General features: G+C 32.5%; 2 protein-coding genes and 1 long non-coding RNA gene across 6 annotated transcripts; 2 read left to right on the top strand and 1 right to left on the bottom strand.

The window, feature by feature from the left end:
- Nucleotides 1-8,719: 8,719 nt before the first annotated feature.
- On the top strand, nucleotides 8,720-10,500 carry LOC118028584 (probable xyloglucan galactosyltransferase GT19). Its single transcript, XM_035032215.2, has one exon. The coding sequence runs from the start codon at nucleotides 8,808-8,810 to the stop codon at nucleotides 10,167-10,169; it is 1,362 nt and encodes a 453-aa protein (XP_034888106.1). The 5' UTR covers nucleotides 8,720-8,807; the 3' UTR covers nucleotides 10,170-10,500.
- A 4,790-nt stretch (nucleotides 10,501-15,290) lies between these two features.
- Nucleotides 15,291-16,236, bottom strand: LOC118028585 (uncharacterized). Its single transcript, XR_004684034.2, has 3 exons — nucleotides 16,092-16,236; nucleotides 15,864-15,956; nucleotides 15,291-15,767 (listed from the first exon to the last, which is right to left on the bottom strand). It is a non-coding gene; the product is annotated as an uncharacterized lncRNA (long non-coding RNA).
- Nucleotides 16,237-20,998: 4,762 nt separating this feature from the next.
- Nucleotides 20,999-25,802, top strand: LOC118028587 (uncharacterized). Of its 4 annotated transcripts, XM_035032216.2 has the most exons (5): nucleotides 20,999-21,289; nucleotides 22,343-22,631; nucleotides 22,931-23,110; nucleotides 23,518-24,073; nucleotides 24,212-25,802. In XM_035032216.2, exons 2-5 carry the CDS (start codon nucleotides 22,494-22,496, stop codon nucleotides 25,522-25,524), a joined length of 2,187 nt encoding a protein of 728 aa, XP_034888107.1. In that variant the 5' UTR covers nucleotides 20,999-21,289; nucleotides 22,343-22,493; the 3' UTR covers nucleotides 25,525-25,802. The 4 variants fall into 4 exon arrangements, with proteins under 4 accessions (XP_034888107.1, XP_034888110.1, XP_034888112.1 ...); XM_035032219.2 differs by lacking the exon at nucleotides 22,931-23,110; XM_035032218.2 differs by lacking the exon at nucleotides 22,343-22,631 and having other exon boundaries at nucleotides 21,001-21,289.
- Nucleotides 25,803-27,721: the final 1,919 nt, after the last annotated feature.

The raw sequence follows: 27,721 nt of genomic DNA, 5'->3' as shown, positions 1-27,721 counted from the left end.
TAATAACCTAAACAAATTGCGCAGTATCTATTTTGTGTGTGGGAGGGAGGGAGGGAGAGAGAGAGAGATGAAACAAGAAGCAAGCATGGTAAGGTTAGACAGAGGATAACAGGTTAAGAAGATTGAGAGGCCTGAAAACTTCTGAAACATGCCGAGAACATGAACAGATCATGACTTAACAATATTTAACTGAGAAGTTGCTGCTGTTGAACACTTGACAACAAAATATTGGTTTAAAAAATTAAGTTTCATTTTATTTTCTTTACATACTAACTGTAGTTGAGGTTATGGGCATTTTTTTATTGCTTTTTAAAACGTTTTTTTTTGTGAAAAAACAATAAATTGATATTTTTAGATGTTTTAAATAATTTTGATATAAAAATGTTAAAAAACGTTAAAAAAACAAATTTTAAAGAAAAAAGCACTTGAAAAAAAAAACACTTTCAATCACATTATTATACACAGTAGATGCTGCTTCAAAACATTATTAGGATGATTTGTTTGCTGAAACAGATTTTTGTTTTTGAAGCCTGAGTTGTATGTCACATTGGAGTTCCTGTTAATTTGTGATCAACTTGCGCTTTTAGAAACCTTTCGAACATATTTCATGGACAGCATCACACGTTGCTTGGCGAGCAGGCAGCGTTAAAGAATCTTTTAACTTGCTCCCCCAACTTGTCATAAAAGACAACATTTAAAGATTGGACACAGATTCATGCACGCATGCAAAGATTTGGAACAAGAGAATGATATTTTAAATAATTAATTACATGATTTCAACAGCTGAAATTCATTACAATGGACTCAGGCACATTAGCTATACCACTTGGTCTTTAATCAAATCAAACACAACATCGTATATGATACATGTGCAGAGACCAGCTGCAAATCAAATATGCAGCTCCTTGGGTAAAACAAAAGTGCTGACTAACTAGCATCTAAATTAGGGTCGACCAGAATTCTTTATGGCTGTGCTTAGATCATCAGACGTTGCCAATCTGGGCATTCGAGTTGTTTATCAAGATAATTGTACCTGCGGTCCGTGAAAGACACTGCAGATATTCAGCAAGGAATACGATACGATCAACCGTTGCTCACCTCTCTCGGATTCCGATGCATGGAGACACTCAGAAATGTCCGATATGGTGGGCAATTTGAATTGTTTGACAGCAAATTATTATATTTCTGATAGATGCTACTGATTTAATTAGTTAATAATTCATTAAATGGATGCATGGGTTCTGGAAAATTCAAGTACTATGAATGTCTCGTTTCTGTTTTGCTTGGCTTTTTGCGTGGGGAAGGTTATGTCAGGAGTGGCTTAAGATATATAAAGGTCACGCATAAAAATAAAATTGGTTTAGGTCCTTGATTTGTACTTTCGAAGATTAATGCAGAGTTGCAGTGCAGCAAAAATTTAAAGCAAGTTCCACTATAGTATATATATATATTTTAAGTTTAAGCTGATGATTTTAATTATATTATTTTCTAATAATTTAAATTTATATTATATTGTGTTATTAATTAGATAAAAAAAATTTAAATTCCTGATTGTTTAGTCATTAAAATTACAATATTATATCAAATAACTATTTAAACCATGAAATTTAAACTATTACATGAAAATGAAATTTCAAGACATGTATTCACTATCATTAACTTATTATTGGTTTTTCATTAAGAAAGAGTTGTTGGGTTCATGGTTTTGTCGTACGAAGTCAAATTATATGTCGGCATGGACATGGTCCAAACATAAGGCGTGGGAGTGTCGTAATCCTAGATGTGCTAGTTTCTGTTCTGGTGTGCGGAGTATATATATATATATTTTATATATATATATATATATATATATATATTTTATAACAAACTAATGCAATTAGCATTAAAGCAATACTCCTATTAGTTGAAATAAAGAACTCCCTTTGACACGCACATCTTTCTTTTATATATACGAAAAATAGGATAGAAAATTGATTAATATTATAGTTAGATCACATGAATTTCTAAATGCATTTCTATTATGTCACCAAAAAAAAAAAAAAATACAAAAACACTTAACATGTTTATTTTATATTTGAACAATTTATTAGCCTCTATTATCCTATTTTATCTTAAGGATCTTAATACTTTCTTAACTATAGCAATGATTTTATTTATTAAATTAAACTAAAGAATCAGAATAAAAAAATACAGAAATCAAGATATATACCGATCAAATTATAAATAGAATAATATCTGTCAGTATTTTTTATTAATAATTTTACTGGTTTTAAATGAATTTCTGATAATGATTTTGCTAGAATAAAAAAAAAAAGCAAAATAACAACAAATATGAAACAATTATACTTATTGATTTCATAAATCATATATAGCATCCTGTACTTCTTTTTTTTTTTTTCTAATTGTATTCTCAACAAGAATCCTTTCATTGATTTTTTTTGTTTTTTGAGATTTCCCTTCATTGATTCATTGTAATGATCTTACTTAAATCGAAATGCTTTTAAAGCTCTTTAAATAATTCTTTTAGTTGAACTTGATTGAAAAAAAGACTAGAGAGAAAAAAAAAAAGTTTATTATATATTTGTTATTTTATTTTTGATTTGATAAATATTGACTTAAATTGTTTTGCAAATTGATACTGATAATGTATAATAAATGTTAGACATTATCTTTATTGATAAGTATAAACTACTATTTTATATAATCTTTGAATTACAGATATTTTACTCTTTTCTGTTCTAATTTCCAAAAAATCTTCGACGAATTCATTCAAACATATAAACAAATTATTCCGCTTCATGCTTAACTAGGATAGTTTAGTGTTGTTTTTCTTTTTAAAATTATTCCAGATTGCTGTTATCGCCAGGCTTTTCTCTTTTTTAAATACCGTGCAGGTAGGATGAGGTGGGAATTAAGTAGAAATCATTTACTTCTGCAATTCAAATTAACTAAATAAGTAAAAGCGTCAATGGGATGATTCTAAAACAAAATTCCAATAAAGATTTTGTTTTACAACGGGAAATGCAATGTTGAGGTGGATGTCCCCCTCTGCAGTCTGATGTTTAATTGAGGGCACTAAACTCAGGAAGTATATGCCTGTCGCATGCAAGAGATCCTTGTTTAGGCATATATATAAATCTGGGGTTAATTATAATTACTGGAATGTTACGACAGGAGGATCCATTTATATAGAAGAAGAAGAAGAAGAAGAAGAAGCAAAATGAATAATAATTATCATCTGATACAGCCAAAGCATGAGAATTTGGAATCTGATTTACCATTTGAGTGTCTGCTGTCAAGTCAAGTTGGGGTACGTAGACAATGCGAAATGCTTTAAATAATTATTTTTAATCCACCGATTTTGTTTTTACAATGCAGAGCGTACATTGTTATTGGTTGTATATTCAAACTATCATGTTGCTGAAGTATTCCGTGATATATTGTTTCGTAGCAGTGATAATTCTTGCTTCCTCCCATGGAAAATCTGTCCAAGTCATCAAGAAGTGAGGCTGAAGATGAAAAACCAGAAAAATAAGTGCGACATTCATGTGGATTTTAAGCCAGAGTTTGGTGTGATCATGGATGGAGATGAGATTCTTACATACTTGGCCAAGCCTGTATAGTGAAGAAGTTTAAGCTGATGCAGCTAGTCATATAGCTTCAGCTAGGATCAAAGACAGTACCCTCCTTTTGCAATTCTGTTGTTTAGTGATTCAGTTTTGGCTTTTGTTTCATTTTTCAAACTTTCGGAAAGATATAAAATCATGAGCACTGAAATCAAATGATGACATATTTCAAGGTAGTACGATCATTCTTGTTTGCACTCGCAGCTCTTTTGGTAATGGAATTTCAAATTACCTTAAAAGAATTTCGAATGATTACCTGGATGATCAATTCTCTTCGAGTTAAACTCAGCCTGTTCGAAGGCGGACTAGTTAACAAGATTAGTTTATTATTTAGGATAGTAACACTGTCATGGTTCACTGACAATCGCACACGTAGACGGTTGAAAGAAGAGATGAATTTCCTTTCAACTGCTGGAGAAAGATGAAGAGGAACTGCTGCAAATAACTTTTACTATCTTCACTGTCACAATTCATCAACACAAAAGTAAAAATCCATCAAAATTTCTTTCAATTATTGGATTTCGATGACCTATCTCCCACGGTAAATTGTATTCCATGGACACGATCAATTTCCATCTTTCCCAGCTATTGTCGTCTGAGATTAGGATTATTGCTAGAGCAAACAAAAACTGATGCTTGCTTTCATTTTTGCCGGGGCTTAAATGTTAGTGCTGCTTCTATAACTTTGAAGAGAGTACCAACAAAATCTGTAACTAGTTCCTTCGTATTAACAAAATCTAAAAGGCTTGGAGTTTTCACAGTAACAATTCATACTAAAACCTTATTTTTCCTTTTAAAACTTCAACTTAACTGGTCATTAAAAGGTAAAAAGATGTTTTTATAGGGGCATGGTAGCCATTATAAAACTCACTAGGGTTGGATTTGTCTTTTCAATTTGTTTGGGAACAATGCAATAACTAAAATTACCTCGGGTGAGGTTTTTCTCTTTTCAACTCCTTATTTTCTCTCTCCTCTCTTTAATAGAGTATAAAGGTTCCATGTCATTTATTTTTTATATTCTTTTTTAATTATTATTTATTTTTTTAATTGATTATTTATTCAATTTTTTCCCTAATCATTTAATTTAATTTTATTTCAAATTATTTTGTTGTTATTTATTTTATTTTGAATTTTATTTTATTGTATTTTTTTAATTTCATCCCTTGATATTTTTTTTTTATTTTTTTTTAGTCTTGGCTTTATGACCAAGGATATAAATTTTAAATATTAAGAAGGGTTGACTTTGAATTTTTTAGATTTTTTATAAAATTTATTTATTTTTAATTTTATCCTTTAATATTATATTTTTTAATTAACTTTGTATTTTTTTTTTACTTTCTTTTATATGGGATTATCTCACTTTTTATGCTCATATTTGAGAGGTTAGTGAATGAATCCGGATTAACTAAAATCTTTTTCATTTTTTTTAAAAAATTATTTTTTTCAGTTTTTTATATCCAAAAACACATTAAAAAATCTTTATACATTCATTTTTTAACTAACAAAGAGTATCTGTCGAGGAATGCAGGTAAAATAACTAGTTGTGGATTCATAAGCGACTAGTTTACTAAAGGCAGAAGAAGATATGGATGGGCTTGATTTATCCATTTATGGGCCTAAAATGAAATGACTTTGTAAGTCATCACATCCTTGTTGAACTCGGTCATCCTTTGAAACAAAGGAAATCATCATCTCCATTCTATTATAGGGGTTGAGAAAAAAAAAAATTAAAAAAATAATTAAATTAAAATAAAAAAAATTAAAAACATAGAACGGTAAAAAAAAATTAATTAAAATTTTAAAAAAATTGACTAGTTCGATTTGATTTCAGTTTTATAAGTCTAAAACTGAATCGAATCGGAAAAAAAAAAAAAAAAAAACCCAAAACAAGAAAAATCAAGCCAAACAAAAAAAAACCAAACCAAACTAGTTTGAACTGATTTTTATTTTAAAAGATTTAAACCGGTTTTAGTTTTTTTTAAAAAAAAATTAATTTAATTTAAAAAAAAAAAACCGAACAAAAAATGATGACCCTTGGTTTATTTTTCAACATTATCAAATATAATAATAATTCAACTTTTGTTTTCTAGCTCTAAATCCCCGGTGTTTGTCGGCAACGGGCAAAAATAACAGGAAATGGCCTTCGAACTTTCTCGGGTTTAAAATTCAAAGGAGATACGAAGTATACTTATTTTTTTATGATTGGTTTTTTTTTTGAATTAATATTTTTTTTTATTTGTACTTACACTTACAAAATCTGATCAATCAAGTAACTTTATATTTATTTCATTATTCAAATGTTGATGTTACAATTAACTCTGTTCAAGTGAGTCCAATTGATACTATTTTATATTTCAGTTTTCTAAGATAATAATATATATATAAAGCACTTTTACTCTATGTTTTTGTTTCTATTTGAGTATATGTATTGACTTTTTCATGAGTACTTGTACTCGTAAATCTTGGCCAATAAAGTAATTCTATACGTGTACTTTACAAATCAACAAAAATGTTAGTTATCAACAAACAAGAAATTGGGCTAATCCTTCTAGAAACCGAGCCCTTTGACAAACATCCTGGAGCAAGCTTCATGGAAATGATACCACCTGGGATTTCTTTCAAGTTTCTGTACAAGTCTGGACAATGAAGTTTCTCTACAAGCTTCATGGAAATGGTACCACCAGGCCAACGTTAGCCTCGGGTCCCCTGGGTCACAACCCAAAATTAAAATTATAAATTTAATGATGATATAAAAAATAAATTAAATTTTGATAAAGGTGCTAAGAATAAAAATTTAAAACTAAAACATTAAGGGTCGAAACCTAAAACACCATCAAATATTGAACTAAAAGGTCAAATCAAAGATTTTTGTGTCTATAAATTAAAAAAAAATCCAAAATAATAAAAATCAAAATACACTATTTTATACTCAAAATGCTCGACCCGATGTATTGGCTTGTGACCCAGGGGACCCAAGGCTTACGTTGGCCTGGGTCTCAAAAGTACATTGAAACTGAAAAACATTTGATGCTTATATTTAATTCAAAATAAAAAAAACCTCATATAAAAAACTAAATTGAACAAAGCTTGAAAAAAAAAAAACCCCTAGATAACAAGTGTTTTTTTCAAAATGAATGGAAAATCTCATAAGAATTGGACAAAAAAAGTAAGAAAATATTGAGGATGAAATTGAAAAAAAAAAAACTAAAAAAAGAAGAGAAAACCAAGTAAATCTGGATGAACCTTATAAACTTAGGCTTAATTTTTAAAGTCACAAATCATTAAATTCCAAACCTGACCTCAATTAAAAAACTCAATACAGAACAAATTTAATGTTGAATGATGAGATAAATTAATCTAATTATAAAAAATATTATTAAAAGGCTAATACATGTCATTTTACTACAGAAAAAAATATACAAAGACAAATAAAAAAAACCCCCTCCCACAAGGCCAAAACTTTTGAGCTTTTAAGGATATCATCATTCTTTAACTATACAAATAATTAAAAATACACATTAGCTCTTGGACAACATGCCTATTTTTTTAGCTTTCAAGGTGACGAAATAATCTCACTGCATATAAAAAAACATAAATTTATTAGATTATCTTGATTAATTGACAAATGATATTTTCATCCTTCAGAGAAGATAACTCTACCCACACAACCAAGGCAATTATTCAAAGCATTAAATGACAAAACGATCAATATACTACTTGACAAATACAAACTGACATGATACATTTATTTTTTAGAAAGGCAAGTGCAGAACGCAAGTTTATGGGAAAGAAAATGAGGAGAAGAAAAAAAATTTAGTTAAACCCAATTGTTGCTTCGGTATGTACACGTGTCTAACCACCGTGAAGAGTACATTGAAACGCTTTCAACACCATCATGAAGGATTATGTTTGGCCATCAAAGGACACCTTATGGGTTGCCTAAAGAGTGCAAGCGTCTTCCACTTACTTATGCATATATTTTACATGTACACGTCAATCACTTTTGATTTTCAAATAATATTTTACATTTATTAAAATATCGAATTTTTTCTTAGTCAACTTTATTATAACTAAAAAGTCAAGATGAAAATAGAAAAAAAATCCTAGACACAAGTTCAAAAAATTATGTTTTTAAAGGTAATTTAATCATTTTATTGTGTTTTAAAAAGTAAAAAGAAAAAAAAAAATCATATGTTCTAGTTAAATAATATTATTTTTAAAAATAATTTAGTTATTTTATTGTATTTATAAAATGTAAACAGACCGAGTTGTCTTGAATTTAAAAATAACTAATAGACTTGTAAAAAAATTATATTACCCCAACAGCCAAACCATTACTTTTTGTCGAGGATGAAAAAATTATCATTACACTTTTACAATTCAAAACTATCTTTAAATTGAAACTTTGATCTCCTGTAGCTCTTTTTTATTTATTTATAATAGGTTAATTTAATAGTAAAGAGGCTCATTTAACTTTCAGAAAACTTTAATTTGGATATTTTAAAACTATAAAGAACAGAATGAGAAATTTTGGAATCTACAAGGATTCGAATATAAACCTGAAAAAAAAAAATCTATAATTAAGTTTTGTCCTCCTCCCATATTACAGGGTTACACTTCCTGGGCTTTTATCTTTCTCTGACTTGCTAGTCAAAGTTTTCCACTTCATCTTGTCTATTTTCCTCATAACACAACACTTGTAGGACCCCACCAAAGGAAAAACAACCTCATCTCTACGTCTAAAATACAAAACAATTATTCTTACCACAACATAAATCTAGAAGTAGTATTGTAGTTAATAATAATAATAATAATTTACCACCCACTAAAATACAAAACAAAATAATGTTATAACATGTAAAAGTATGTTTAACAAAATAATGTTATTCTTACCACGATAAAAATAATAACAATTGTTTTTTAAATAATTTTTTGTATTGAAATATATATTAATAATATTTTTTATTTTTAAAAAATTATTTTTAATATCAGTATATTAAAATAATTAAAAATATATAAATTATATTAAATTTTAATAAAATAAAATTAATTTTTTTTAAAAATACTGTCTGTACTCCGGTCCAAAAACATAGGCGATATCATGGTACATTCTTTCTACTTCTATCCTCTCCTCGTAACCAGAAGTTCTCTCTCTCTTTTTCTTTCTCGCTCCCTCTATCCATGGCCTGCAAAACCATTTCTTTCTTCTTCTTTTGCTTCCTTTTCATCTCCATTGATTCAATCTCTTCTCAACGATTATCAGACACAGAAACAGACTGCAGTAAGCGTTGGATCCACATCAGACGGTTACCATCAAGGTTCAATCTTGATCTCCTTACAAACTGTTCTGAATACCCACTTTTTGATGACTTCTGCCCTTACCTAGCAAACCATGGTTTAGGCCCCAAAACACACAATAAGTCTCAATCTTGGTACCGTTCAAACCCATTATTGTTGGAACTTATCTTCCATCGTAGGATGCTTGAATACCCATGTTTAACATCAGATCCCAGTCAAGCCAATGCCATTTACTTACCTTACTATGCAGCAATTGATTCTTTGAGGTATCTTTATGGTCCTGGTGTTAATAACAGCATGGAGCATGGGCTTGAATTGTATGATTATTTGCAAGACAATGAAGGTTGGATATGGTCAAGGAATCATGGGGCTGATCATTTCTTGGTCATGTCAAGGCCTGCTTTGGATTTCTCTCAATCTGTAGATGTTAATCCTCCTATTTGGGGTACTTCGTTTCTTGAATTGCCAGAGTTTTATAATCTCACTGTTTTGATTGTTGAAGGAAGGGCCTGGCCTTGGCAAGAACAGGCCGTGCCCTATTTGACATCGTTTCATCCCCCAATTTTAGGACTACTTGAGTCTTGGATTAAACGTGTCAGGGCTTCAAAGAGGACCACTCTGTTGCTGTTTGCAGGTGGAGGTGGTGTTGGTTCCTCACCGAATATCAGGAGGAGTATCAGGAATGAATGTGAAAACAGCAGCTTAAGTAATAGCAGCGACGTTTATGTTAATAATGGTGGAGGGCACGATTACTCCAAGATGAGGAAAGTTTGTGATATTGTGGATTGCTCTAATGGGGTATGTGAGCATGACCCAGTAAGGTACATGAGGCCAATGTTACGAGCAACATTTTGTTTGCAGCCTCCAGGGGATACACCAACTAGGAGGTCAACTTTTGATGGGATTATTGCAGGGTGTATACCAGTTTTCTTTGAAGAACAATCCGCAAAGTCACAATATGGATGGCATTTGCCAGAGGAGATGTATAGAGATTTTGCTGTTTTTATGCCAAAGGAGGATATTGTGTTTAAAGGGTTGAGGATTTTGGATGTGTTGATGGGGATACCAAGAGATGAAGTCCGGAGGATGAGGGAGAGAGTTATAGAATTGATACCACGAGTTGTGTACAGGAAGCATGGGAGTTCATTGGATTTAAGAGCTAGAAAGGATGCATTTGACATAGCTGTTGAAGGTGCTTTGCGGAGGATCCATTCTAGGCTAAAAGCAAGGGACTTTGATCAATGACCAGAATTCTGTTATTTTCTGGCTGTTGTAATTATTACATCTACTTATTTTTGTTTTTTTTTTCCTTCTTCTAACCACCTTTATTGCATAGGTGGAGAGAAATATAGATTCGTTTGTATTTGTAACATTTGTAAAGCTACTCAATTTTGAAGGAAATCTATTTTACTTTTTTTTACTCTTCATATTTTAGGCCATGGCATGCAGAGATGCTCATATCTGGTTGTTTAGCAGTCACTGGAAATTCAAGACAAATTGCCAAAAATAAGGCAACAAAAAGATGACAGACAAAAGGGAGCTGTTAGATTTTGCAAAATACATATGATACTGGATGGAAGAACTGGGGAACTGCACCTTATAGGGAAGTCTCTTTACTCTTCTGTATGGTAATTGGTCGGAAGTTTAAGATTTCAAACCAGCTCCAAATCCTGCAGTTGCAATGGTATGGCCTGGTCACTTCTGACGGCTTCATCCAAAGCCAATGGAATGGAAGCAGCACTTGTGTTACCATAATTTGCCACATTTGATATGATTTTTTCTGGCGGGACTTCCAAGTATGTTGCAACTGCAACAATGATCCTTTGATTTGCCTGCAGAAATCGATCTTTGTTGCTTATAAGCACTCTATTATAAAATGTCTATCAGCATGTGAGAATTTGCAAGAATTACTTGTAAGTAGTCTCGTTTAATCTGCAAGCGGTTTCATTCACAAATTCTGTCTGTGTAAACTACCTTACTAGAATTATCACCACCTGCTTATTTTCAGCAGACTACAGTTGCTACCATTGGTGAACTTAGCTAAACCATTCCTATTGCAAGTTAAATATCATCTAACTATTAATCAATTAATGGACATCAAGATCTTTCCCAGTTGCTTTCAGCCCTTCCTAATGCCTATAGGCGCAAATGGAAGTGAATCTAGGAATCATTTTGCCTTACCCTTTTTATGATCATTCTACGCTAAAAACCTGAAGGTCCTGAACCATAAAATACAAACTTCTCAAACCAAAAGGTCAACAAAAATTAATTTCGATAAACTTCTAAAAAATTGAGTTCTTGAAAAATTAAAGTCTAAATTATTTAAATCTCTTTATATTTTTTTTTATCTAACAAGTGATTAAAGAAAAAATTAGTCAAAAATTTGTTAAATTACCTTTGAAAAGTTAATAGGGCCAATAAAATATCTCATATCTCATACCCGGTGGATCAGTGGCCAGTCAATGCTTGACCCAGGGAGACCGGCCTTTTCAAGAGCACACTCTATAGACTGGGGCACACATCTAACAGCAAAGCGGAAAACCTCTTTTCCATTCATTTGAAGGCAGGAAATGATGGCATGACGTTTAGGAGGAAGTCTAAAACTGCAAACGCATGATCAACTTCATTATCTTTGATGGAGGCATTTAAATATCTGAACAAATGGAGGAAACATATTGCATCACATTCCAGAAGGAGGCACGGGGCTTGTTTGCTCAAGAAAATTAAGAAGCACCTTACGTTAGACCTTCTCCATCGCTGTGCAGGTCAAAACTTAAAAGACCATAATCCTCACTGTCACAGGCCTCAGGATGACAGAAATGTCAAAATAATTGCACATGAGAAGCATGATTATTGTAATTCCCGGTTTCAAGCAGCTATCTAATTAAAAAAAATTTCATCCTGGGTGCATTTTGAGTTGATACTTTATTAATGCCTTCAACTAAACAAAATCTGACATAAAAGAAGATATAAGGTTTTTTCTCTCCAGCCTAAGTGCTGTTGAAGCTTGGTAATTGTAGACATACATTTAGCTGGAGACAAGGATTGGAATTCAATATAACAACGCTTATGGTTTGTCTGAGAATATTATGAATCTATCTTACATAACCTGTTTAATTTAAGGGAAGATGGGATCAAGCTGGTAGTTATTTAATACTAATGAGTTTGGCATTGCATCTTGAAAATGTTTTTAAAAACATATAATTTTTTTGGTTTTAAAATAATATATTTTTGATGTTTTCAATCTAATATTAAAAATGATTTTTAAAAAATAAAAAAAAATATTATTTTAATATATTTAAAAATAAAAAATACTTAAAAAAAAAAAACGTTACTACACCTCTAAATATACTGTAATGATACGGAAACAGATAGAACAAGAAATGTTTGTTTCGCTTCCTATAATTCTTTGAAACTAAAAAGTTGATGCAACCTAGTACTGTACCAACATGATGAAGGTACTTTCAAGTATAAGTTGATATGACTAATTCTCAGTGTAAAACATTCAAGTGAAGGGCCTCATGGTCATAAAACCCCCACCATCGTAACTAAGAAAACTAGACTCCAAAATAGTAAGACTCGTACTAAACGACTGTAATTACTCATCTGTAAGTACAGGCTATACAGTCATGATGGGAAAAATCCGCGGTTAACACTATTTGTGATGATATGATTGAATCTCTGTAAGTAATGAAAGAAACATGATGGGAAAAACAATGAAGATCCAGCTGAAAGCACAATCTATTATCAACTTGGTTATTGAGCCAAGATGTTATAACATGTTTAATAAAGAAGCCATGATTGTGCAAAACTTTTAACACGGTAAACTCAAGGAGCCATGTCATGGAGTAGGTTAGAGTTATAAAGAAAGAATTTTACATTTTAAATATCACAAAAATTATCGCCCTAAACAGTGCAGAATGGAGGAAAAAGGTTTGTTGAGTGAGTCAGATTTATTTGAAAATCAACTAAAAAGATGAAAGCAATCGTACAACCACTGCAGCATTCGCTATCGACAGAGGATCTGAAATTTTTTCAAGCTGGCTATCAAACAGATGCACTCTGCAAATCAGATATTAACAAGAAATAGAATTGTCGGAGAGGAAACAAAACAGCATCTGCATTCTGACTTCATAGTGTTCTTGGAACTCCTCAATCACCTTCACAAAGACAACTTTATGAACATGACCTGTTCTTTTAAGGGAAACTCTAATCTGTAACCTAGGCAGCTTTGATATCGAGGTGCCGTTATATTAGCCTCCTAAAAACCAGACAATTTGAACAAGATAATTGACACGCCAGGGAACTAATACACTTTGGGATAGCTGATGAACTCAAATTAATCATTGCTCACTCGCAGAACAGGATGTTATGTAAACCTCAATGTGTTGACTAAGCTAACTATTCACCATTTTGCTATATCTATATAGCAGTCACCGCGATATTGTTCAAGTATATCAGAGTTCCCTCATCATATACACAATACTTCAAGTTACTTTGCTATTTGATTCAGCTGAAAAAGAAAATGACACTAGAACGTCATTCACCACCTTGTCACCAGTAAACTCCATTACTAATTCATTTCTTCATTAACTCAATAGATAGTTTTTTCAGCACTCTAACTTTCCATAACCTGCTTTAACCAAAATACCACTTCATAATCACTTTATTAAGATATCCTTGAAAAACTATCCTCTAAAAAAATCACCTTGGAATTGATATCCAGCTAATGATTCAACAAACTTGCACACTGTAACCATATCTAACATCAAGTTTACAAAACCAAAAAAGTCCACCCCACTTGATTCTTTCATTAAATTGAAAGTTCAATTACATGTGTTCATGCAACAACAATTCAGCTGCGAACTCTAAAAAAAATTTCCACTTCATTCAACAAAACAAGCATATATTCACCATCAAACAAACAACCAAAACCATTACTAATCAAAACCCACTTGCATTAAAGACTCAATTGCCAATTGAGACTAAAAAAAAAAAAAAGTGTGTCCATAACCAAAATACTAACCTGGGCAATCCAGATTGAGAAGGGGAAATCTTCTCTGAACCTTCAATGGTGCTGGCACCACTCTCCTTGAGATTCCTTTGATGGAACAAAACCCAGATCCAATAACCCCTGTTGAAGGCATAATCTTCCCTCCGAGGCTTGGAGCTGAAGGGGACTACTGGACCCGGATGCACTTGCCATTTCTTAAAAAACAACAAAGAAAGAAAGATACGGCAAAGAAAACAAAAAGAGAAGACAAGTGTATCTAAATAAATTAAATAAGTATAAAAAATGGTGTTTTTTTAGATACGACAAAGAATTACACACACACGACAAGACTAACTATATCAAAAAAAAAAAAAAACTAATTAAATTAAGAGAGACCTAAGAAAGTAGGTGGGTGGATAGAAAGTAGGTGGGTGGATCTACTGTTTCATCGTTTTTTTTTCTTTAATAATTTTATATAAAAGATTTTAGATTGATAATTTTAAAATTATGATAATAATTATTTTTATTTTTATGATAATTTATATTAATTTTTTCAACCCATAACTTGGATCTTGTCCACTTGAGTTTTATTTTATGGTCGACTTCAAATCAAGTTTTTAAATTATGATAATAATAATTTGTATTTTTATATTGATTTGAGTTGATCCTTTTGATCCATGATCTAAGGACTTACCCCAAGTTGAACCTTGAATCAAGTTTTTAAATTATAATAATAACTATTTGTATTTGATGTTGACCTTTTTGATACGTGATTAGGACCTTACCTCATATCGGTTTTTAAAAATATAATAATAATTATTTTTATTTTTATATTGATCCAAGTCAACAGTCAACCCCACTCGTGACCTAGCCTTGTCTTAAGTTGATCCCCGAATTGAGTTTTAAGACTATAATAATAATCATTTTTATTCTTATACAAACTCGAATTAACCCGACCTGTGATCCATATCTCAATCAATAACTTGGGCTTTGCTTCAGATTAACTCAAGTGTTAAATTTTAAAACTATGATAATAACTATTTGTATCAATAGTGTAATTTACTATTCTATTTTCTTATAAGTGAGTTCTTTGGACAATTTTGGAATTAAAAGTTTTTTACAAAGATATTTTAGAAATAAAAAATAAAAAAATATTATTTATAAAAACATATTTCTTTTATACATCTTATTTTAAAAATACAAATAAATTTACTTTAAAATTATTCTAAAATCATATTTATTTTTATATTTTTATCTTTATTTCCTTAACCAAACACATTTCTATAACCCTTCTTTTTGTCTCTAACTGTCCACAAGAGTAACAAAACGCTAGCTTAGACTGTACTACAAGCAGGTGATAAATGAACTTCTAGGAAAATGAAGTGGATGTTTATCACTTCTTAAATTTAAATTTTAAAATAGGGAAATCAATTTGTCAGGAAAAAAAAAAAACAAACATGAGGCATGGCTTAGTACCCCAGAATCTAACATCTTATGAGTGTAATGTTTAGGAATGCCAGAAGCTTCAAGTATAGAATAGAAGGCCTTAACATCGTCCATCATGTGTTCTGGACTGGTGATGGAAGCACAGATCGACCTGATAACACACCAGCAATCCACTTGCTCTGAAACTCAGACATTGGAGAAGGGACAGCCTTGTACCAATCACGGACGAGGGGTTAGTTTCAGCACTGATGTAGCCGAAGACAAATCAAAACAATGGCAGATGACATCTTAGAGTTCAACCTAGCTTCCATGGTAGACGAACAAAGGATAGCCCTGGAGCCAAAGATGGGAGGAAAAACATGTTTGTAAAGTGGCCCCATACGATTGTCATCCACAGTCACAATCTGTGGCATCATTCAACAACAAGAACAATTGCAAATTGTAAGAAACCCAGTATTCATTTTTGCTTTGTCTTTTCAACTAAACTAAATAAAAAATACCCAGTGCAATGCAGAATAATGTCAGCAACGACAGCACTGCCATATCGGAAAAACCACGGTACCATCTCCAATGGCGCTTCCCACCTGAATAGTCTTTTGAAAAAACAAAAGCATTTTAGATCAAGCCATCCCCCTAGCACCATGGTCAAACAGTTGCCGGCCCCCACAAAATCATTTACTCTCTAAAGATAGACAGTTTCCATTCTTAACTTGGATTAGAACTTTTACCATAGAATGAAGCCACAGATTGTCATGGCCCGGCGGTTTTTTAGGTTTCATCAGCCACTGATCTGGATGCAATGTGGACCTCTCTGGCTACCTCAGCAATCTCAATAGATAAACCAGCAGCACTCATGGAACTGCCTATCAAAACCACAACCTGCCAATGGAGGAAAATTATTTAACAAAATAGTTCAGTAGAATAAAACAACAAATAAAATCAGGGACTCCAAGTAATAGCGAGAATGCATAGAGACACATAGAAACCGCCATAAAACAACGAAAATTTGCATTAAAAGGTGGAAAGGAAGTAAATACAAGTAAACTCTTGCTTGTTTAATCTTGCATAATCTTTGCAAGCTGGATATGCTCTCAAGAAGCGTTACAAATATATGGATTGATCAAAGGTGTCTTAAAAGACAAATCCGAAATCAAACGAAATTTTTGACAACAATTAGTTGAAAGTACAAGAAAACTAATCAAAAGTCGCAGTAATATTGAAATAGTGATTCTCTACAGTTATGATCAGATAAAGGATAGAGAACTAGAAACTTCACACATACTCGATTCCGGAAGGGCTCAGGAGTGCGATAGTTGTGACTCTGTATTTGCTTTCCAGGCCACAAGTTGATGCCTGAAAAGGATGTGTAAGAAAAATAAAAATACAATTGGAACAACTTCAACAAAAACCTTTAGACGAGGATGCAGCAATAACCCCATTCTAAACATTAAAGTAACTTTTTAATTGGTTCAAAAATACAAAATCAAACTTAATAAAAAAAACATTTTCAGACCCAGATTTACATTACAACATGAATGAAGGCTTAAACAATCTACATCGACCTTTTTTATCCGAGATGAACTATGGACATCAAGATTATTCTTTTTTATTTTCAGAATATGATTGATTGAAACCTCTTTTTCCTTTTTCTTTTCAATGATTTTTTCTCCTATTTCACAGCTCTCAAGAACTGAAATGCAATAACTATGGTAGGCAATTGAATTTATTACTTGATAATAATTATACATCACAGACCAAAGTTTTTTTTTTTTTATCAAATATGACAGGTCAAAGTCAAGATAATATTAGAACATAGAAAATAGAATCTGGGAAACTAAAACATTCATTGAAGAAGCGAGACAAAAGAAGAAGAAGAAGAAGAAAAAGACTTGATACGTTATGATAACCCACCGACAAAAAAAAAAAATCTCAATCATTAAGGAACTTGTTGGGTTTTTTTTATTTACAATTGAATTGTCTTTCCGGATTTTTACAATTGAATTGTTGGAAGTTAAAATGCAACCCAACTCTCAGTGTACAAAAACAAAAGAGGCATTCGATGAGGTTCGCTAATTATAGGTTTGGTTTAAAATTATTTTTAGTTAAAAATATATTTAAATAATATTTTTTTATTTTTTTAAAATTTAATCTTGATATTACTTCTTTAAAATAATATAAAAATATATTAAAAAAATTAATTTTAAACAAAATAAAATTTAAAAAATCCTACTACTAGTCACATTTTCAAATATACTTTTAATTATTGGAATTTTAATCTAAGTTACATTGGAAGAGTCAAGATTCTTAATTTTGATTGAATGGTTTATCATAGATCAAATATGAATCTGGAGGGATAAATTTAATCATGATGCGCTAAGAAGTAAAAAACAGCAAGATCAAAGTCAAGCATCATCACATGTTCTATTTACTATGGCGTTGCTAGAGGCAACAAATTTGGTTACTTCTGACATAACCACCGACCGACTGGAGCTCTGAAACCGAACCGGCACGTAACATCCTTTGACAAGTCATTGTCACAACGCCAAGTTCGGTGGCCCAGAACGTCTCTTTCTCTGGTAAGTATCGGTCTTTTTTATGAAAAGGATTGTGTTTGGGAGGTTGATAATTGATATGCGCGCAAGAAATTATTATATTGATCCTCGCTCTATGCTCCCCGACAATAATAGTTGTAAGTTAGTCAATGCTTTGTCCCCAGAGAAGAAAAAGAAAAGAAAAGAAGCAACAGAGAAAGGAGAAAGGTCGGTCAATGCTACTAGGATTCTCTGTAACTAATTGAATAATTTTACTTCACTGTTGCTTGAAATCTTTAACAAACCATTGGATAATAACTTTTATGATTATAATTTTAAAGATAATGTCGGGAATGTGGTAGTAATTATTTGATAAAATTATTTTTTTTTAAAAAAAAAAAATCAAAACGAAAAAAAAAAAAACAAAAGTCAACGACCGGGTTCCGGGTCGATAATTCCTTCAGGCATGCCCGAGTAATCATGATTGTACACAAATGATCCTGTTAAAGTAACAATTGATCGAGTCGAGAACATGCATGGGACATATGTAGGACCCTACACAATTGTTCTTAGGTTATAACCAGCACCCCGCGTCATCCACAAGAGTAGGGTTCATATTTGTCCAAAAACCAGCAAATTGACAGTGCATAATGAATTTTCTGCGAGCATCTGTTATGAGTTGAAGATATTAAATTTCTACAAGGCCCATCAGTAGATTTGTTCGTCATTGGATTCCGCATTAATATCAAGATTCAATGTCTCATAATTATTTTTTAAAAAAAATCTCTTGTTGTTTTTCTTAATATCTTGTATTTTCAATGATATAATTAAATACTTCAAAATGCCATAAGATTTAAAATAAGTTTGTCCAATGTATGTTAGATGAAGATTGAATTATTTAATGCTGAAAGAGCATATTTGCCTATCCATTTTTTTATTAAGAAAATAGAAGGTTTATTTTCTTATTTAAACTCCCAATAAATCACGTTGCACAGACAACATTTGTGTACATGGAGAGGATCGAATTTATCTTAATAGAAGCATATCAATATTGAGTTGCAACCAAGATAACACTTAAAAAGAATCTTGAAGTCAAGAAGAATGAATCAAGATTTCAAATAGTTTAATAATATTCTTTATGGAATTCTCAGATGATTCATGTCTCTGTTCATCACATTCATTTTCGTTGTTAAACTTCTGTCAGTGGTGGATCATGCTGGGCTGCAATGGTTCTGCTATGCGGTTTATGCATGCTAGACCTATTTCTGCTTTCAAGGATGAATTATGGACTCGTCTCCATAAGTTTTCAACTGGTTTTCAGGTGCCTTGGACCTTAGTAGGAGACTTCAATTTGCTTTAATCGACCCTTGCGTTTTAAAGAGAGGATTGCTTGGATATCGGCTTTTAGGGGAATAATTGTGCTTATGCTCGAAAATGTCATCATGTTTATACTGCTCATGTTCGGTTAGATACAGGGTTTGTGTAATGAAAACTGTCCGCTTTTACTCCCTGTACCATTTTCAGTGTTAATTTTAACGAGGCTATTATCATTATCACCTAGCTTGACGGTTTTGTCAATGTGCAGTGAACTGACAATTTCTTGAACAAGACAATACCTCCTGTACAGTAATATTTGACAGTACGATAAAGATTGTTTTTTAAATAACCTTTTTCGTGTTAAAATACATGTTAATAATATTTTTTTATTTTTTAAAAAAAATTATTTTTGACATGAGCACATCAAAACGATCCAAAAAATACAAACGCATTAAATTTTAACAAAAAAAAAAAACTTTTGAATTTTTTGAGAACATGGTTTCAACTGCGTTCCCAAATGCTACCTAAATAAGAAATGTGTTTGGTATTGTTGTAGCTATTAAGGTTGTGGTTTGAAAAAAAATTATTTTATAAAAAGTATTTTTAGTTGAGGTTGGTTTATAAAAATATATATTTTGGTTAAAATTAAGATTGAATAAAAAGTAGTTTAATGTGTTTGATTAAAAAAATATTTTTCAAACTGAGATTATATATATATATATATATATATATATATATATATATATATGATGGTTTTTAATATAAATATTATAGATTTAATTATTATTATTATATTATGAACTAAATAATATTAATATCAAATATTTTTTATTGTTCGATCAAATTCTGCAAAATGTTATGTTATTAAACGATTTTCCTTCTAATTTTTCGCATAAAACACAATTAAAAAAATTAAAATTTTTTAATTTGATCAAACCCAATTCAATATATTTAGTTTTAAACCGGACCTGGTTCGGCCGAACAGTTGAGAGAAAAAGCCAAGCGTTTTGCCCTTGAGTTAACACCCCTCCCCTCCTCTCTACCAAGATAATATTATGTCTCTCTTTATCTCTTCTCTTCTATTAATCATAGCCTCACACAGATTCAGGTTTTATTTCATGTTATTTTTATGGTTATGGCTGAGTAATATTAATTTTCAACATGGCGACCATTTTCTTTTCTCTGTATGTTGATGATAATGACACTAAGCATTCAATATTCACAAGAGACTAGAGGAAGCTCTACTATGGCACCCATATAGTTGTTTTTTTAATTACTAATACGGAACAAAAATGCAACAAAAAACATGAAAAAGTTGCTTCATCAAAACCTGTGGTTAAACCTTATTTTTCATGGGTTCCATAAACCAAATCACAACTATTTATTTATAACCAAACACTAGTTTTATTGAGTTTAGAAAAAAACACAGCAACTATCACTTGGTCAAACATACTCTTAGCTTAAATACAAAAAAAAAAATTTTATTTGTCCTTTGCACTGATTTTTTAAAAAGAATTAGCTTCTTGGAATGTTCTTTCAAAAGCATCTTTATAATATAAAAAATAAATAAATAATTTTTTAGCCCCATAGTATATAAGCTAAGGATAAAATAATTAAAATTGCTAATTTAATTTAATTTTATAAATATAATTAAATTTAACCATGTGATTTAATATTTTATAGATATAAAAATTATAATAAATTATTAGTGAAATTGAATTATAATTTGGTTACAATCATGCCTTTAGTAGAGAGAGAGAGAGAGAGAGAAATGGAATCCCAAAACAGAGCAAGGAAAGAAAGAAAGAGACAGAAAGTTAACCCATAAAAAGAAATGATACTACAGCAACACAACCCTCACTGTTAACTATATTAGTAGCTCAATTCTAGTCTCTCCCTCCTCTCGTTATATTCAGTGAGAGAGAAAATAATTTATCTCTCATTGGGTTCTCTTTGATCTGATTCCCTCTCTTTATTACTTGTCTTTCATGATGGGTTTTGTATGGTTTTTACATTCTTTTCTTTGCCATGTGGGTTTCTAAAGAAGAAGTTGAAGATCATGGGTTCTTTGCTTCATGGTACTCTCTTTTCCTTCTCTTTTTTTCTTTTCTTACATCATTTTGGGATTTGAGTTTCATTGTTGTTGATAACATGTTTTTGTTGTGTATTGTTTTGGTGTATTTTTTTTTTGAGGGGGGTTACTATAACAGTGTTTTGTTTTGTATGGGCTGGATATGAAGTGGAGTTTTGATCTTTTGAATGTCCTTGTATAACTCGTGCCAAAATGTTTGCAAGATATAAACTTTACATGCCAAAGAATACATATTGAGCTTCTACTTGATTCGTGAATCATTAGCGAAGTTATTTCCGTTGTTAATATGCAAATCCCATGTCATTAATGCAAATTATGAGGGCTTAGTTTGGTTTCAGTTTTTTCTTTTTTGAGAACTGGCTTAGTTTGTAGTGTACATGAGTCTCATCATATAAAGGCTTAAAATTTTGATTGGCTATGAAGGCATCAGAGTCATTTCTTGTGGCTTGAAAAAATGAGGCTACTCTTTTGTGGCTGGAGGTCTTTGGGAACCATCTGGGGCTGGCTTGGTGAATGGGAAATTTGAGAAAGCATCGTTGTCCAAGTGTTCATGGAATTTGTGTCCTTTGTTAAGCCATATCTGGGTTCTTATTGGCCAAATTTCATGTCCATGAATGCATTGGCTTCTATGCAATGAACTTTTTCTGCTACCGAATAGTGCTGGAAGAGTTAACTATAGAGCGAGTCAGATCATATTTTGCATTGTGTGGGACATGCATAATTGTTGGTGGTACTGTTACATCTGGGCGCTGAAAACAGAGTTCGTGACCCCCTGCAAGGATGTAAACGGCTCTGGTGATGATTTCGGTTGTCGACATGCTGTTGATATGCCCTTCGTTTCTCATTTGACGTGTAAATAGCTTCTCTGGAGTTTGTTTTTCATGTGCATGATTAGTGATGCTTAGTATTCATATGATTTTGCTAGTGCTTTAAGCAGGGGAAAGCTCATTTCATTGGTGCCACTTAGACTGTCATAGAGTTGCCGGTTCATTGGTTGATTCTGGGCATCTTATAACTAGCAATTCTTTTGAAAGTGTAGGGATGGTGAATGGGTGGTTTCTTGGTTCTTATCGGTGCTGCTGCCCATCTCATAACTAGAAATTTTATTTTGAATTTACTGGATGGAATATGGATTTTGGAGACAAATGATCACAAAATGCAGCTTAGGGTACGATTCGTGATGTAATGCGATGGACTTGTTCAATCCTAGCAAGGTGATGTTGATGCCAGGAGATTTAGATCTGAACTCTGTACAGCTATACACGGATTCATTTAAAGAAGTTATAAAGAAGACAATTCTCAAGCAGGAGGTTATATTTAGGACTCAGGTTTGACCTCAACATTCAACATGCATCATAATATGTTTTGAGCTAAATCTGATATCATATGATTCCTTTGAGTTTGGTCAGAATGTTGGGTCACTTCTGTCATATGTAGCTTGAACTACTCAGTCATACTAAAACTAAGCTGAGCTCTGGGATTTTGGGTTACACTTTTTTAATATGGTTTATCTTATGGGTGAATCATAAGGAAATGGTTGATGGCATGAAAGATAGAAGTTTACGTGTTTGCAAAACCATGGTTTTGCCACAATACTCTTATCTTCATTTTACTTGTATTTCTTTAGGTCCATGAACTCCATCAGTTATATAGGACACAGAAGTCACTAATGAAGAATCTTGGTTGTAAGGGGTGTGGTGCATACAATTCATGGGATGCAAATGTGCAATCTTTTTTACCACCTTTTACAAATCCTACAAGAGTTGAACCGCTGGTGAAAGAAACAGGAATTTCCTCATTTTCCAAGGTAAATGAAGGCTCTGACTATGAGCTTGCTCTTAAAAGTGATCCTTAATGTAGGAGAGGAGGGTTTTTTTTTTTCAATCATGGTTTTTAGGCTCTTTTTCTCGTGTTTTTTTTGTGGCACAAGCTCAAGTCTTCTACGGCATGCCATTTGAAAGTCCAACCTATAGCAATGACAAAAATGTTGGCAATTCAGTTAGTAGAGACCTACTCTTAATTCCTTTCAATGGCTTCCTGCCTTCATTTGGTTAGATTGAGGCTTTTTGGTCCTTCAGAAAAGACAAGTGGTTGTTGTATCATCAACTGGCGTATCATGTATTATATCTTTCCATGGAAAACTTCACTAGATAGCTTTAAACCAATCATCATACACGCTTTTCGTTGTGCTAATATAAGGATCTTGTCTTTCAGGTGGTCTCAACACCTTCCACAAGCGAGGAGTTGTTAGATGGGTGCCAAGATGCATATTATAGGCTTAAGCAGAGGCCTCTTGATCTTCAGCTCTCTGCTGATGAATTCATCAACCATGTCGAGGAGGATCTCCCAAGCATAGGACATGCTTGGAATCATCGCTTAAGAGAACCCATAGACTTTAAGCATCCTCTCTCTTCTATTTACTCTTCAGGTTCTGAGGAGTTGAAGCTTTCCCTGACCACTGGAGTTGACTATAGAAGAACAGAAGGTGCATTGAGGACTTGGTTTGATAAGAAAACTCAGCAGTACTGTTCTGTGATTGATTTGGAATCAGATGAGATGATATCAGATGATCATGCAAAATGCACACCTTCTGTTGGCGGTGCTGCTCCAGAAACTTATTCCCCAGGCAAGCACAAGTCACTAGTTTCTGCCTTCTCCAATTTAATCTTCTCAACTAGAGCAAAGAAAGATCCATCTGTTGAGATTGCAGAAAGCAACTCTTTTCAAGAACATAGTGAATGCTGCCGAGAGCAGACCTCTTCGAATGAAGGTACTGATAATCACTAATTGGAAGTCGATATAGTATTTTTTATCCATGAATGTGTGTTTCAGGATTTTGATCTTGTGCAAATTAGGTATATGGTTAGCCACCATCATATTTAGCTCCTTTTATTGTTCTTGCAAGCAGGAATTATGGAGTTACATGATGATATCCTGTTTAATAATCTTTCCACCAAAATTCAACAGTCCACTTCACATCTAAAAGCTGATTTGGACCTCAACAAAGTTTACCTTGATGACCCGTCATGTTTCTCAAATGATCCTCTATTGGCCTATCCTTCACCGGCCAGCTCAGCAGGTGTATCTGCAGTAGTTATTGGGAGCATGCAGAAAGAAACTTGCCCAACCGCTTCTTGGGAGAAACGAGTCAATGGCTGCTCAAATGAAATTTCTGATATCCTTCATGCTGCTCAAGTAGATTTAAACAGCACAACTAGGAGCGCAAATGTTTGGACTCGAAGTTCCGAGCATAATGGAATAAGCAGTAGGGTAGTGAACCTTACAGGGCCAGAGCCCATGGCCAGCTCCCCAGTAGACATTTTTGTAGACATTGGCAGCTGCAGTAGCGACCATAAGAATGATAATGTTGTGCTGAAGGCGAAACTTGCAAATGGTCTTCTACATGATTTAAATCAAATGCGTTTAGCTGCTATAGAACTGACCTCTGAGAAGAGCCAAGTGGAAGACGCTGTCTTTTCATGTGTATATCAATCTCAAAATGATAGACATGGAAATCAATCTCCTGTTTCATGCAAGTCTGGCATTTATGATAATGATTCAAACAGTGGAAAGACAGCGCAATGTGGCAATGTGTCTGGTGATGTGAACACTGATTTGAAAAGCCACTTAGGGTCACAAGTTGCTGATGCCTCATCAGATGAGAATGACCTAAGAAATTCCAAGAGTTGTGATTTGAAAAATGAATGCTACCACAAGAAAGAAGAATCAGCTGAAGTGGATATTTTGATGAAAAGAGCAGCTGAATCACTTATAAATTTGTCTTTGGAGAATTCAGTTTCCTATCAAGATTCTTCTGCCAAAGAAATCAGAAATGAGACTAGAGAGGAGCCCCAGTATACTTGTGATTCTTTTGAATTAATAGTTGTGGATCTAACGGAGAGCAATGTGGATGAAAATTCCGTGACATCAAAGCCATATGAAGTAAATGATGTGGAGACAAAAGATTTTGGCTCAAAGTTGAGAAGGGGAAGGAGAATGAAAGATTTCCAGAAGGAGATACTGCCTGCTCTGGCATCTCTTTCTAGACAAGAAATTCATGAAGATATAAACATTATTGAGGGAGTTTTAAGATCAAGAGAATACCGCAAAATCAGCGGCAAGATGGCAAGAAATGGAGAGAACTGGTCTCCACCGTTGAGAAGTAGACGGTCAAGACTCAATTATGTTGGACGGAGAAATTGTTCATCGAGGTTCAAGTAGAAGTCATTAACAGCCTGATATCTAATCACATCCGTTCTAGATCTACAGAACATCTTTGCATATATAGCAGCAAATATAGTTCGATCTCATTTCCTAGCTTTAAAAACAGAACGCATTACTTCAAATGGATGGTTGGTCGTCATATTGTGTTCCATTCTTAGGGCAATATTTTCCTTCACCACACCTATCTTTGGCACCTTCAATGCTTTTCTCTATCACTTTTTCATGTTTGTTTCCCTTGATGATGGCACCAAGTGAGAAAGTTGATATTTTGCTTCTTTACTGATGGCAAAAGAAGTTACTGACAGAGAAGTTTGCTGCTTGGCAAGGCTACTGCTGTTGTATATGTTAACACGCCCTATTCGATGAATGTCATCGAATTTTAGAAGTTGTTCCATTTTGAGCAGTGCAGTAATTGCCACATTTATAATGATTAGCTTCTGTACTTTCATGGCTTGTGATCTCCATGGATTCCATGCTGGTATCCCCCACAAGAACATTTTCTCCCAGACAATTTACTTTGAGAAGCGGGGGATGCGATCGGGGACTGTAGCAGCGGTCATCTTGATAATTCAATCAATGATTTCTTGTAGTTGAATTATACCTTATGGTTACCAATCGTGGGCATGCTACGGGGTTTGAAAACATCCAGCCTAACTTTCTGGCTGTTGTTACCAGCAAACGTCCGGTCTTGTCCTTGCTGGATTTTTTTCAAGCAAACACATGGCTGCTAGACCAATGCAAATGCTTGCGAACACACTTGTTGTAAATTTTACAACAAGATGGCTCCGCAGTTCATTTTGCTGGATTTTAACAGTTATATATATATATATATGGGGAAAGTTTTATATAATAGTTGTACTTTTCTGAAATAGTAGTCGTTGAGGAAATGACCTCATTCGGGACCATTTAGTCATTTCAAAGCATATTATGACTTTTGGGTTTTGGCCGTCCTGAAAGTGTCCCTCATATATATATATATTCCTCTATTTTAGCACATAGGCGTAATTGGCATGTCAAGTTACACGCCTGTCAAGGTCTCGTTAGAGAAGCAGGCTCAAATGTCATTTGTCATATTGGATTCGAAAAATAACACATATTGTAAAATCAAATATAATATTCTTGTAATATGGAGTATAACAATGACTTTCTAAGCTTTCCGTGTTAAATAATGCATCTAATATGTATATAAAATACTATCATTGTAATCTATAATATATAAATGTTATAAGAAAAACTAATCCATGTTGATTGATTCTATATCAAGAAAGGACTTGTAATGCTTTCAATTACATGGATGCCTCGGAAAATGCATCCATGTCGATGAAATAAACATGTGTTATGTTCATATATTATCTTATATAGCTCTTTAAATCAATTGTCGGGTGCTATTTAATTTCTCCTTGCATGCCAAAGATTTAAATAAGTTGCATGAATCACCAATCAAATATCTTCATTTTATCCTCGATGAGCAATAATATATAACTCATTACTTGTATCAACATAATTTGGGATGTTTTGAAACAATTTAAACTATTGTATTATGTGATTAGAGCAATGTATCTCAACGATATCAAAACAGTGTATTGAGATCACTAGTAGCCATAAATCATCTCCCTCCCGGCACATTAGAGAAGTTGCTAATATCAAATCCTCAGTGGAAGATGTTCGCATGACGTATCAAAATAAAATAAAAAAAATATTGGAAATCAGCTTGACACCTAAAAATAATGTCACCGACAACAAATAAAAATAATTTATAATACATATCTAGTTAGGCTCTTGTGCATCTAACTTACCTTTGTAGAACTTGTGAGCGTGGATATGAGTTTTCTCATCTTGCTCTACTATTCATATAGAGATCTGAAATTTACAATCTATTTTTGGTGATCAATCCAAACATTGAATTTATATTATCATCATTAGAAATTGGTACACCAATATAAGGAATTGAACACACCCCATATTTCATCCTCCAATTAATGTTAATTTTAATTCTCTTAAATTCCATCCAATTCAACCACATGTAAATCTCTTTAGCTAAGTAACATGTCTAATCTTGTAGTTAAGAACTTAGTATTTTTTTTCATTGTAAATGATATAATTATTTACATTGACAATTTTACCATATAAAAGCATAGTAATCCTATATTTTTTTGTTAAAAACACAACAATATGTAACCCTAATTTATCAATA

The sequence above is a fragment of the Populus alba genome, chromosome 3 (genome assembly GCF_005239225.2).
Source record: "Populus alba chromosome 3, ASM523922v2, whole genome shotgun sequence".
In the NCBI taxonomy this organism is placed as follows: Eukaryota; Viridiplantae; Streptophyta; class Magnoliopsida; order Malpighiales; family Salicaceae; genus Populus; species Populus alba.
The sequence above is the reverse complement of the archived record's forward strand: the minus strand, read 5'-3'. Positions and strand labels throughout refer to the sequence as shown.